General features: G+C 51.4%; 1 protein-coding gene across 1 annotated transcript; it reads right to left on the minus strand.

The window, feature by feature from the left end:
* Positions 1 to 676: 676 nt before the first annotated feature.
* On the minus strand, positions 677 to 12,599 carry LOC139240403 (CD276 antigen homolog). The gene is made up of 5 exons (XM_070868901.1): positions 12,387 to 12,599; positions 9,522 to 9,579; positions 5,940 to 6,284; positions 3,699 to 4,043; positions 677 to 2,818 (listed from the first exon to the last, which is right to left on the minus strand). Exons 1-5 carry the CDS (start codon positions 12,462 to 12,464, stop codon positions 2,739 to 2,741), a joined length of 906 nt encoding a protein of 301 aa, XP_070725002.1. The 5' UTR covers positions 12,465 to 12,599; the 3' UTR covers positions 677 to 2,738.
* Between the last annotated feature and the right edge of the window lie 880 nt (positions 12,600 to 13,479).

Raw genomic sequence — 13,479 nt, forward strand, 5'->3', positions numbered from 1 at the left:
GGAGGCTGAGGGGAGACCGGATTGAGGTGTATAAAATTATGAGGGGCCTGGATAGAATGGATAGGAAGAACCTGTTTCTCTAAGCAGAGGGGTCAACAACCAGGGAGCATAGATTTAAAGTAATTGGTAGATGGTTTAGAAGGGAGTTGAGAAGCTTTTTTTCACCCAGAAGGTGGTGGGAGTCTGGAACTCACTGCCTGAAAGGGTGGTAGAGGCAGAAACCCTCACCACATTTAAAAAGCACTTGCCTATGCACTTGAAGTGCAGTAACCTACAGGGCTACGGAACAAGAGCTGGAAGGTGGGATTAGGCTGGATAGCTCTTTGTCAGCCGGCGCGGACACAATGGGCCAAATGGCCACCTTGTGTGCTGTAAATGTCTATGATTCCATTCTTTGATTCAGTCACTCTCAATCTCGAACCTCCTGAACTGTTCCTGTCCCACCTCGCTATTTATTACATTTCCGAGTTCTGTCTCATCTGCAAACGTTGAAATGATGCTCCACATACCCAAGTTCAGGTCATTAATATACATCAAAAGAGCAGTGATCCCAACAGCAACCCCTTGGACACCACTGTGTACCTCCCTCCAGTCTGAACAACAACCGTTCACCGTTAATCTGCTTTCTGTCCATAAACATAACCAGACGGTACATTCACTCGGATAAACATGTCTGCTCTTTAATCACAGCTTCAAATGTACATATAGAAAAGTGACATTCGACTTTACAGGAGAGAGATAGACACATTATATACATTTATTTGTATACAATGGGCCTGAATTTGCGGTCAGAGGCTTCCCGCGGGGAAATGCCTCCGATCCGCCAATAAAATCCGCGCCGACCTGGTGCCTCAGGATCCACGTGGACTCGCGCTCCTGGGCTCTACGTGTCGGCCTGCGTAGAGACCCAGGGGCGCAGGCAGTTCGCAAGCTCCCCTGGGATCACGTGGGCCGGCCCAACCAATTAAAGGGGATCCCCATTCATGGTTATAAGGATTCTGTACGGAATAATTTAAATTATTTTATATTCATTTACACTTTCCTGCGGGGCAGTCGTTGAGTAAATAGTCCAACTCTCCGTCCGTGAATGCCCTTTCCTGGGGGTGGCTACGATCTGTCAACAAAGTCCTTGACAAATCACAAGTACCGGGGTTTCGTGCATGTGCTTCGCGTGTGAAAAACCCAAACTTGTAGGGTTTACATATGCTCCGGAAAATCCGGGTATATATTATACACACACATCATTTTTGCTCACTGAGGCAGTGTCAGCCGTGTCAAGACATATGTAAAACATTCAGAATTATTTCTGCACATGAAGCAGTTGCTGGCAATAATGTAATTACTCGCTCTGGCCAGTAGGTGATGCTGCAGAGGGAGGTTCTGAAGCCTCTTCCCACATTCCCCAATGTGGGAGCACCTTCTCCACAAGGACTGCAGTGGGTCAGGTCGCGATGGTCAAGAAATGGGGTCCTGCCAGACCCGCCCACACCGTCAACAGGGAAAATAATAAACAAAGTGCCTGTTGTTCCCGCTCATTGGTGGGTTATTTGGGACGTTATCATCTCTCACACAGAGAGAGTGATCAATGGGTTACACATCTAAAGGTGTTCCTGAGACAGGGTTTGGACACAGTATGTAACAGTCAAACTGAGATATAATACACAGGGAGAGTGATCAATGGGTTACACAGCTAAAGGTGTTCCTGAGTCAGGGTTTGGACACAGTATGTAACAGTCAAACTGATATATAATACACAGGGAGAGTGATCAATGGGTTACACAGCTAAAGGTGTTCCTGAGACAGGGTTTGGACACAGTATGTAACAGTCAAACTGATATATAATACACAGGGAGAGTGATCAATGGGGTACACAGCTAAAGGTGTTCCTGAGACTGGGTTTGGACACAGTATGTAACAGTAATACTGATATATAATACACAGGGAGAGTAATCAATGGGTTACACAGCTAAAGGTGTTCCTGAGACTGGGTTTGGACACAGTATGTAACAGTAATACTGATATATAATACACAGGGAGAGTGATCAATGGGTTACACAGCTAAAGGTGTTCCTGAGTCAGGGTTTGGACACAGTATGTAACAGTAATACTGATATATAATACACAGGGAGAGTGATCAATGGGTTACACAGCTAAAGGTGTTCCTGAGTCAGGGTTTGGACACAGTCTGTAACAGTAATACTGAGATATAATACACAGGGAGTGATCAATGGGTTACACAGCTGAAGGTATTCCTGAGATAGGGTTTGGACACAGTCTCACAGTAATGCCAAGAGTTAATGCATAGAGTAAAACACTGATCGGACAGTTTTTGCAGTAAAGGGACAACATTTCCATTGGGAGTTTCTCTCTGCGGAGACTGTGCTGGTCAGAGTGGGAAGTGACTGCTGATCCCAATCCTGAGCTCAGACTTTCCACCAGGAGTCACTCCATAAGATGGCATCCTTCTGTACTGCACTGTTCTATGATTCAACAATGAGCACAATAGCGGGCTGATCTGCCCCTCCCTGACCCAGGCACAGTGCAGTCCCTTTTTACAGATTGCTGGAATCTCTATTGTGTGTCCTAGGAGAGAGAAACCAGCAAAGTGCAGGTTATGTTAACAGAATCCCACACAGCTCAAAGTGTAGCGGTGCACACAACATCTTTAATAGAACAAAACTAGAATCAACAATGGAAACTGCAGCACATTCTCGAACTCACTGTCGGTGTCGGTTCACCTAATCCCCAATTCCAACAAGAAGAAGAAGAGGAATTCCGATTCCCAATCCAACAATTACTCCGCAAGAGCTTCCAGAACCTAGAGACAGAATGAAGCCGTTAACAGACCAGGACACACTCACAAAGCTAACAGCAGAGACCTTCAGCACCGAGTGCTTCAGAACCACCCCCAGCACAAATAGATCCCTGGTCAATTCTAGCCCGGGAGCGATGTGAGAGGTTAGATTCCAATAATCTCACACACCAGGCCATCCCACAGCTCCTTGCACACACACACACTGCCCCACAATGTGATCGATACAGGCTTTCCGATAGAGATAACTGGACACTGACCACGAGCAGCCTCCCTACAATTTAACCCAACAGCCCGCTGGAATAGGGGGGAATTTTAAACTCATTTGCGGGTCGGGAAAGTCACGCGATCAGATGGAACGCCGGGTTCACACCCGGGACAATATTACTCCCCATTGTCTTCAATGTTGAGGACTCCCAGGGCCACTCCCACCCGACTTTATACCACTGTGTCCCCACCCCTGATGGATCTGTCCTGTCGGTGGGACAGGGATGGTGATGGAGCAGGCTGGGATGTAGGGTTGATTCTGGGAGTATGACTATGTCAAACAGCTCTTCCAACTTGGGCACCAGTCCCCAGATGTTCATGAGGAGGACTTTGCAGCATCGACTGGACTGGGTTTGCCTTTGCTGTGTCCTGGTCCGATGCCTGGGTTGTTCAGTAAAATGCTTCTTTTTCTTTTCAGTGGATTGATGCAATGGATTAGCTTGCTGGGCTACAACGATTTTAGTTGAAGACAATTAAATCGTTAAAACAAGTGCCTCCTGATTAAAGTGGGGGAACACTAAAACCGGCATAAATTAAACTTCAGACATTTAAAATCAAATTAAAATTTGGTTGCAAGGGATGATGATGCACTCCAGTCCCTACGGTACCCACCACTCACCTGTGACAGAGAGACGGACTGAGACACCTTGCTCCCAATCAAAGTTCGCTTCTTTCCTCTTGAGCATGTGACACTCATACATGTTCCGGTCGGACTCCCTGAGGTCAGAGAGCATAACTGACCAGTTGCCATGTTCCAGTTGGTCTTTGAAGAGGTTGGTTCTCTCTCTGAACCGCGGGTCTTGCTCTGTCAAATCATTGCTCCCATCGACAAACCTGTGGACAACTTCATGCCCGGATATTTGCCAGAGTATTTGTAAATCTGGGACTGGGACGTTCCCTTTGTAGGTACAGGGCAGCACAACCTGCCCCCCAACGGACCCAGAAACTGTTACAGGCGAAGAACCTGGAAAAGATTCAAAGTATTTATCCACAGATAGAACCTCCCTGCTGGTACATTACAGCCCAAGCTTCACACGGTTACACTGCGATACTCAATTTACGAGTAGCTCTGACCAGTAACTCACTGCTTCCATCTCTGTGGGAAGACTGAAGCTCAGGCCTGTACTATTTATAATGACAAGTCCCGTGTAAGGCAGCATCATTCTTCTGTCACTCTTTGCTCGGGATCGGGTGGAACGCTGGTTTCACACCCGGGACAATATTACTCTCCGGTGATGTCAGCCAGCGTTGCTCCCAATCCCGTCCGATTCCCGACAGGAGGGTTCGGACTTCCCCACAGACTTCCAGAAACACTAATGCTGGTGGGAAGCGGGAATCCTCAGTGTTCAGTAACTGAGGGACAGGAACGGGAGGCTCAGAAGCAGAAATAACAGTTGCAGGTAGTTTAAGGAGCGGTTCCAGGTAACGGTGACCCACACCACTCACTCACAGAATCGGTCTTCAGAGAGAGCACCAGTGACTACTTCCAACCTTCCAACCTTCCATGGTTCACTCGGTTGATTCCGGAGATGAGGGAGTTGACTTATGAGGAAAGGTTGAGTAGGTTGGGCCTCTACTCATTGGAGTTCAGAAGAATGAAAGGTGATCTTATCGAAATGTATAAGATTATGAGGAGGCTTGACAAGGTGGATTCAGAGAGGATGTTTCCACTGATGGGGGAGACTAGAACTAGGGGGCATAATCTTGGAATAAGAGGCCGCCCATTTAAATCTGAGATGAGAAGAAATTTCTTCTCTGAGGGTTGTAAATCTGTGGAATTCGCTGCCTCAGAGAGCTGTGGAAGCCGGGACATTGAATAAAGTTAAGACAGAAATAGACACTTTCTTAAACGATAAGGGGATAAGGGGCTATGGGGAGCGGGCAGGGAAGTGGAGCTGAGTCCATGATCAGATCAGCCATGATCTTATTGAATGGCGGAGCAGGCTCGAGGGGCCGAATGGCCTACTCCTGCTCCTATTTCTTATGTTCTTATCACCAGTTGGGCAGCTCTGTCCTTCAGGGCTCGGCCAGTGCTACCACCGAGCTACCCTTGGTGATGGATATTAGAGTCTCCCACTCTACATTCTGTGCCCTTGCTACCCTCAGTGCTTCCTCCCAGTGCTGTTGAACATGGAGGAGTGCTGATTCATCAGCTGAGGGAGGGCGGTAGAGGGTAATCAGCAGGAGGGTTCCATGCCCATGTTTAACCTAAAGCCGTGAGACTTCATGGGGTTCAGACTCAATGTTGAGGACTCCTGGGGCCACTCCCACCCGACTGTATACCACTGTGTCCCCACCCCTGGTGGGTCTCTCCTGCCGGTGGGACAGGACATACCCAGAGATGTTGGGTTGTAGGGTTGATTCTGGGAGTATGACTATGTCAAAGAACTCTCCCAACTTGGGCACCAGTCCCCAGATGTTCATGAGGAGGACTTTGCAGCGTCGACTGGGCTGGGTTTGCCTTTGCTGTGTCCTGGTTCGATGCCTGGGTTGTTCAGTAAAATGCTGATTCTCTAGTGGTTGGATGCAACGGATTGGCTTGCTGGGCTACATCAGGGGGCCGTGAAAGGTCCAACCACATTGGTGCGGGACTGGAGTCACATGTAGACCAGACCGGGTAAAGATGGCAGGTTTCCTTCCCTAAAGGACATTAGTGAACCCGTTGGGTTTTAAGGCAATCCAACAGCTCATGGTCTCTTTTATTGGAACTAACTTTGTATTTCCAGATTTATTCTCAAAGTGTCGTTGTGGGATTTGAACTCTTGTTCTCTGGATTACTCATCTAGTAACATAACCCCTGTACTACGCTACACATAAATCAGAGATTAAATGCAGAAATCCTGAAACAGAAACCACTCACCTGGGACAGAAAGCTGGACTGAGACTTCTTGCTCCCAAGAAAAGCCACCACCTTTCCTCCTGAGAATCTGACACTCATACAAGTTCTGGTCGGACTCCCTGAGGTCAGAGAGCATAACTGACCAGTTGCCGTATTCCAGTTGATCTTTGAAGAGCTTTGTTCTGTTTCTGAACTGCGGGTCTTGCCGTGTCAAATCATCGCTGCCATTGACAAACTTGTGGAGAACTGCATGCCCGGGTATTTGCCAGACTACGTGTAAATCTTTAACTGGGATGTTCCCTTTGTAGGTACAGGGCAGCACAACCTGCCCCCCAACAAACCCAGAAACTATGACAGGCAAAGAACCTGGAAAAGATTGAAAGTATTTCAGCACAGATAGAACCTCCCTGCTGGTACATTACAGCCAAGCTTCACACGGTTACACTCCGAGAAGCTCTGACCAGTAACTCACTGCTTTCAGTGCTGTGAGAGAAGGCTGAAGCTCAGGCATGTACTATTTACAACAAGCACCATTTATATAGCATGCTGACGGTTCTGACAATAGTCATTGACCTGAAACGTTAACTCTGTTTGTCTCTACAGATGCTGCCTGACCTGCTGAGTACAGCCAGCATTTTCTGGTTTTATTTATACAGCAATGTGGAGGGTGCAGGAACAGAGAGACATAGAAACATAGAAAATAGATGCAGGAGTAGGCCATTCGGCCCTTCGAGCCTGCACCACCATTCAATGAGTTCATGACTGAACATGCAACTTCAGTACCCCATTCCTGCTTTCTCGCCATACCCCTTGATCCCCCGAGTAGTAAGGACTACATCTAACTCCTTTTTGAATGTATTTAATGAATTGGCCTCAACAACTTTCTGTGGTAGAGAATTCCACAGGTTTACCACTCTCTGGGTGAAGAAGTTTCTCCTCATCTCAGTCCTAAATGGCTTACCCCTTATCCTTAGACTGTGACCCCTGGTTCTGGACTTCCCCAACATTGGGAACATTCTTCCTGCATTTAACCTGTCTAAACCCGTCAGAATTTTAAACGTTTCAATGAGATCCCCTCTCATTCTTCTGAACTCCAGTGAATACAAGCCCAGTTGATCCAGTCTTTCTTGATATGTCAGTCCCGCCATCCCGGGAATCAGTCTGGTGAACCTTCGCTGCACTACCTCAATAGCAAGAAGGTCCTTCCTCAAGTTAGGAGACCAAAACTGAACACAATACTCCAGGTGTGGACTCACCAAGGCCCTGTACAACTGTAGTAACACCTCCCTGGCCCTGTACTCAAATCCCCTTGCTATGAAGGCCAACATACCATTTGCTTTCTTAACCTCCTGCTGTACCTGCATGCCAATCTTCAATGACTGATGTATCATGACACCCAGGTCTTGTTGCACCTCCCCATTTCCTAATCTTTCACCTTTCAGATAATAGTCTGTCTCTCTGTTTTTACAACCAAAGTGGATAACCTCACATTTATCCACATTATACTTCATCTGCCATGCATTTGCCCACTCACCTAATCTATCCAAGTCACTCTGCAGCCTCATAGCATCCTCCTCGCAGCTCACACTGCCACCCAACTTCGTGTCATCCACAAATTTGGAGATACTACATTTAATCCCCTCGCCTAAATCATTAATGTACAGTGTAAACAGCTGGGGCCCCAGCACAGAACCTTGCGGTACCCCACTAGTCACTGCCTGCCATTCTGAAAAGTACCCATTTACTCCTACTCTTTGCTTCCTGTCTGACAACCAGTTCTCAATCCACGTCAGCACACTACCCCCAATCCCATGTGCTTTAACTTTGCACATTAATCTCTTGTGTGGGACCTTGTCGAAAGCCTTCTGAAAGTCCAAATACACCACATCAACTGGTTCTCCCTTGTCCACTCTACTGGAAACATCCTCAAAAAATTCCATACGATTTGTCAAGCATGATTTTCCTTTCACAAATCCATGCTGACTTGGACCTATCATGTCACCTCTTTCCAAATGCGCTGCTATGACATCCTTAATAATTGATTCCATCATTTTACCCACTACCGATGTCAGGCTGACCGGTCTATAATTCCCTGTTTTCTCTCTCCCTCCTTTTTTAAAAAGTGGGGTTACATTAGCTACCCTCCACTCCATAGGAACTGATCCAGAGTCTATGGAATGTTGGAAAATGACTGTCAATGCATCCGCTATTTCCAAGGCCACCTCCTTAAGTACTCTGGGATGCAGTCCATCAGGCCCTGACTGATGGACTGCATCCCAATTCTGGCCAATTTGTATGCCACTTCCTTGGCTTTAATATATCCCTGATTTTCCTTGATAGCCACGGTTGAGCCACCTTCCCTTTTTTATTTTTACGCCAGACAGAGATGTACAAGACCTGGGGGTATATATGCACAAATCATTGGAGGTGGCAGGGCAGGTTGAGACAGTGGATAAAATCATCATCATAGGCAGTCCCTCGGAATCAGGGAAGACTTGCTTCCACTCTTAAAATGAGTCCTTAGGTGACTGAACAGTCCAATACGAGAACCACAGTCCCTGTCACAGGTGGGACAGACAATGGTTGAGGGAAAGGGAGGGTGGGACAGGTTTGCCGCACGCTCCTTCCGCTGCCTGCGCTTGATTTCTGCACGCTCTCGGCGATGAGACTCCAGGTGCTCAGCGCCCTCCCGGATGCACTTCCTCCACTTCGGGCGGTCTTTGGCCAGGGACTCCCAGGTGTCGGTGGGGATGTTGCACTTTTTCAGGGAAGCTTTGAGGGTGTCTTTGTAACGTTTTCTCTGCCCACCTTTGGCTCGTTTGCCGTGAAGGAGTTCCGAGTAGAGCGCCTGCTTTGGGAAACTCGAGTCTGGCATGCCAACGACGTGGCCTGCCCAGCAGAGCTGATCAAGTGTGGTCAGTGCTTCAATGCTGGGGATGTCGGCCTGGTCGAGGACGCAAATGTTGGTGCGTCTGTCCTCCCAGGGAATTTGTAGGATCTTGCGGAGGCGTCGTTAGTGGTATTTCTCCAGTGACTTGAGATGTCTACTGTACATGGTCCATGTCTCTGATCCATACAGATGGTTAAAAAAAGCACACGGAATTCCGGGATCCATAAATAGAGGCATAGAGTATAAAAGCAAGGAAGTTATGATGAACCTGTATAAAACACTGGTTTGGCCTCAATTGGAGCAGTGTGTCCAATTCTGAAAAAACGTTCCCAGAGGACACAGATTTAAGGTGATTGGCAGAAAAACAAAGGCGACATGAGGAAAAACGTTTTTACGCAGCGAGTGGTTAGGATCTGGAATGCACTGCCTGATAGGGTGGTGGCGGCAGATTCAATTGTGCCTTTCAAAAGGTAATTGGATAAGTACCTGAAGGAAACAATTTGTCGGGCTACAAGGAAAAGGCGGGGGAGTCGGACTGCAGAGACCTGGCACAAACTCAACGGGCCGAATGGCTTCCTACTGTGATTCTCGGATTTTGTGATTCTGTGGAGGAAAGGCCTATTTATGAACAGATAGTTTGGAAACGTAAGGACAGAGAATGACTGAAACCCGGGTTGAGGAGAAGGCCTTTTTCCTCGAGTCACAGCACTTACCCGACACCCCAGCAGTATTCAGAAGCAGAAGCAGCAGCAGGTTCTGCCAGGTGAGTCCCTGCAACAAGAAAGCAGAGTGAAACCTTTGCACAGTTCCTGCCTCCTGCTCAGGTTCATTTCCCCGGGGTGATGATTGACAAGAGGATCTGTGCCTCCGCCCATCAATTGTTCCAATGTCCCACTTGCTGTAAGTGAGAGTTTGTGATTTAATCTTCTCTCACCCTTCCCCCTCTGCCTGGTGAGGAGTTGCCTCGTCAAAACCCCTTTAGGGGACTCTGCCCCCAGGGGCAATGGGGGGGATGGGGGGCAGGTGGAGAAAAGTGAGAGGGAGAAACACAAATGGCTGGGCCTGGGCGGGGCATGTCCCCCTAACACCCACCCCTCGCCTACTCACCGTACCTGCAGTGTCCCTCTCTCCGCCTCACTCTCTCTTCATCGCCCCACTCTCCCTCTCTTCCCCCCCACCCGATACTCTCTCTCGCAATCTCTCTCTCCCCAACCCTCTCTCTCTCCCTCCCAAATCCCCACACACTCTCTCCCTCTCCCTACTACTCTTCCCATCACACCCCACACCCCGAACACTCCCCCCACCCACCATTCCCTCTCTCCCTCCCCTACACTCACTCTGCCCCCTCCTATCCCTCACTCGCTCACTTTCCACCCCACCACTCTCTTTCTTTCTCTCCCCCCAGACTCTCTCTCCCCCTCCCCCTCACTTTCTCTCTCTCCCCCCGCAGCACCCCCCCACTCTCTGTCTCTCCCCCTCCCCACACTCTCCCTCTCCCCCCCCGCTTCTCCCACTCTCACTCCCACCTCCCCCCCCACTATCTCCCCACTCTCTCCCCCTCATCCCCTCCTCTCTCTCTCTCCCCCTCACCCCCTCCTCTCTCTCTACCCCCTCCCCATCCCCCCACTCTCTCTCTCTCTCCCCTCCCCCCACTCTCTCTCACCCCCTCTTCTCTCTATCTCCCCCTCCCCCCAATCTCTCACTCTCTACCCCTTCCCCATTCACTCTCTCCCCCCTCCCCCCACACATTCTCTCCCCCCTCACACCATTCTGTCTCTCCCCCCCTCCTCCCACGCTCTCTCCCCCCCCCCCTCCTCCCCACTCTCACTCCCCCCCCCTCCTCCCCACTCTCATTCCCCCTCCCTCCTCCCCACTCTCAGAAGCAAAGCACCAGCTGCCTCTTGGTCAGTCATTGAGCAGCGGTACTGAGGGAGTGCCGCACTGTCGGAGGGGCAGTACTGAGGGAGTGCCGCACTGTCGGAGGGGGCAGTACTGAGGGAGTACCGCACTGTCGGAGGGGCAGTACCGAGGGAGCGCTGCACCGTCGGAGGGGCAGTACTGAGGGAGTGCCGCACTGTCGGAGGACAGTACTGAGGGAGCGCCGCACTGTCGGAGGGACAGTACTGAGGGAGCACCACACTGTCGGAGGACAGTACTGAGGGAGTGCCGCACTGTCGGAGGGACAGTACTGAGGGAGTACCACACTGTCGGAGGGCAGTACTGAGGGAGTACCACACTGTCGGAGGGCAGTACTGAGGGAGTACCATACTGTCGGAGGGGCAGTATTGAGGGAGTACCGCACTGTCGGAGGGGCAGTACTGAGGGAGTACCGCACTGTCGGAGGGCAGTACTGAGCGAGTACCACACTGTCGGAGGGCAGTACTGAGGGAGTACCACACTGTCGGAGGGCAGTAGTGAGGGAGCACCACACTGTCGGAGGGGCAGTACTGAGGGAGTACCACACTGTCGGAGGGACAGTACTGAGGGAGCACCATACTGTCGGATGGCAGCACTGAGGGAGTACCACACTGTCGGAGGGACAGTACTGAGGGAGTACCGCACTGTCGGAGGGGCAATACTGAGGGAGTACCACACTGTCGGAGGGACAGTACTGAGGGAGTACCACACTATCGGAGGGACAGTACTGAGTGAGTACCACACTGTCGGAGGGGCAGTACTGAGAGAGTACCACACTGTCGGAGGGCAGTACTGAGGGAGTACCACACTGTCGGAGGGACAGTACTGAGGGAGTACCACACTGTCGGAAGGGCAGTACTGAGGGAGTACCACACTGTCGGCGGGCAGTACTGAGGGAGTACCACACTGTCGGAGGGCAGTACTGAGGGAGTACCACACTGTCCGAGGGCAGTACTGAGGGAGCACCGCACTGTCGGAGGGGCAGTACTGAGGGACCACCGCACTGTCGGAGGGGCAGTACTGAGGGAGTACCACATATCGGAGGATAGTACTGAGGGAGTACCACACTGTCGGAAGACAGTACTGAGGGAGTACCACACTGTCGGAGGGCAGTACTGAGGGAGTACCACACTGTCGGAGGGGCAGTACTGAGGGAGTACCACACTGTCGGAGGGGCAGTACTGAGGGAGTACCACACTGTCGGAGGACAGTACTGAGGGAGTACCACACTGTCGGAGGGGCAGTACTGAGGGAGTACCACACTGTCGGAGGGCAGTACTGAGGGAGTACCACACTGTCGGAGGGCAGTACTGAGGGAGTACCACACTGTCGGAGGGGCAGTACTGAGGGAGTACCACACTGTCGGAGGGGCAGTACTGAGGGAGTACCTCACTGTCGGAGGGCAGTACTGAGGGAGCACCGCACTGTCGGAGGGCAGTACTGAGGGAGCACCGCACTGTCGGAGGGCAGTACTGAGGGAGTACCACACTGTCGGAGGGCAGTACTGAGGGAGTACCACACTGTCGGAGAGCAGTACTGAGGGAGTACCTCACTGTCGGAGGGCAGTACTGAGGGAGCACTGTGTCACTTGACAGGAAAGCCACCCTTTAAACACAAGACTTTTTCTGTGGTGATGGGAGAAAAGTGAAAAGTGAGTTGACCTTTCCCAGACACAGGGGCCTGTCGGTCGGGCCTGTCTCCACGTGTTGCCGAATGGCCTCCTTCTGTGCTCTGCCCATTGTGTGACTGGAGACAAACACTGAGAGACGGCGGGCTGTGGAGCCCAACACTGGCCCCGCCCACTCTGACCCCGCCCAACGCTCGCTGAGCCGCGCGCGGCGGGAGGCAGCCGGCCAATCAGGGGGAGCCGGGCAGCCGCTGTCACTCAGCGGGCCCCGCCCACTCCGCCGCGCGGCACAGCGAGCCGTTGGAGTGGAGGGCGCGCGCGGCCAGAGTGGGCGGGGCCCGCTGAGTGACAGCGGCTGCCCGGCTCCCCCTGATTGGCCGGCTGCCTCCCGGGCCGCGACCCCCCCCCCGCGAGCACAAACCGTTTGGCGGGGAAAAGCTTGGTTTGAGAATTGGAAGCTGAGTGTATTGGGGCAAATCCCCCTCAGGGAGCGGAGAGAAGGGGCTGTTGAGGGGGAAATGTTCAGTCAGCTGGGAGAAGCAGTTGGATTTACCCTAATGGAGTTATTCAGTGGGAGAATGAGTTTATTGGCTGCAATTGAGGCTACCTCGAGGAGGGCGACAGGACAAGGAGGACAAGTTTCCTTTCTCCGCTGTGCCCGGCCCCCAACATCCTCGGACAAAACCTCCCAAACCCGCCATCTCCAGCCCCCCCTCCTCTGGTCGGGACTCAGAGGCCGGCTTCGAGTTGGCCGAAGGGACTCAGTGGCCGACATTTAACCGATCGAAGGGACTCCGTGGCAGCAAAGGCACAGCTCTCTGGGGAGGCCTGATTGGCAGAGAGGGGCGGTGGGGGGGGGCGCAGGGAAAGCCAACTCCAGCGGTACTCTACTCCTGACAAAAAGTCTAGAACATGAACTTCTCATCACCAACACCTTGTTCCGCCAGAGGGACATCGTGGCAACACCCTCGCTCCAAACACTGGCACCTGCTCAGCTATGTCACCGTCCGAGCCAGGGATCGCAAGGATGTGCGCATCACCCGCGCCATGACAGGAGCTGACGACTGCTGGGCGGACCACCACCTAATCCGATCCATCATCGATATTTACATAGACCCAAAGCAGAG

Source organism: Pristiophorus japonicus, chromosome 31 (genome assembly GCF_044704955.1).
Source record: "Pristiophorus japonicus isolate sPriJap1 chromosome 31, sPriJap1.hap1, whole genome shotgun sequence".
In the NCBI taxonomy this organism is placed as follows: Eukaryota; Metazoa; Chordata; class Chondrichthyes; family Pristiophoridae; genus Pristiophorus; species Pristiophorus japonicus.

Bases quoted from the DNA above. Each gene is read 5' to 3' on its own strand.
- LOC139240403 (XM_070868901.1), bottom strand. From the start codon at position 12,464: ATGGGCAGAGCACAGAAGGAGGCCATTCGGCAACACGTGGAGACAGGC. The intron at 9,580-12,386 runs GTCAACTCACTT...TTCTTGTTGCAG, and splicing joins GGCCCCTGTGTCTGGGAAAG to GGACTCACCTGGCAGAACCT. The intron at 4,044-5,939 runs GTGAGTGGTTTC...AATCTTTTCCAG, and splicing joins AGTCCAGCTTTCTGTCCCAG to GTTCTTCGCCTGTAACAGTT.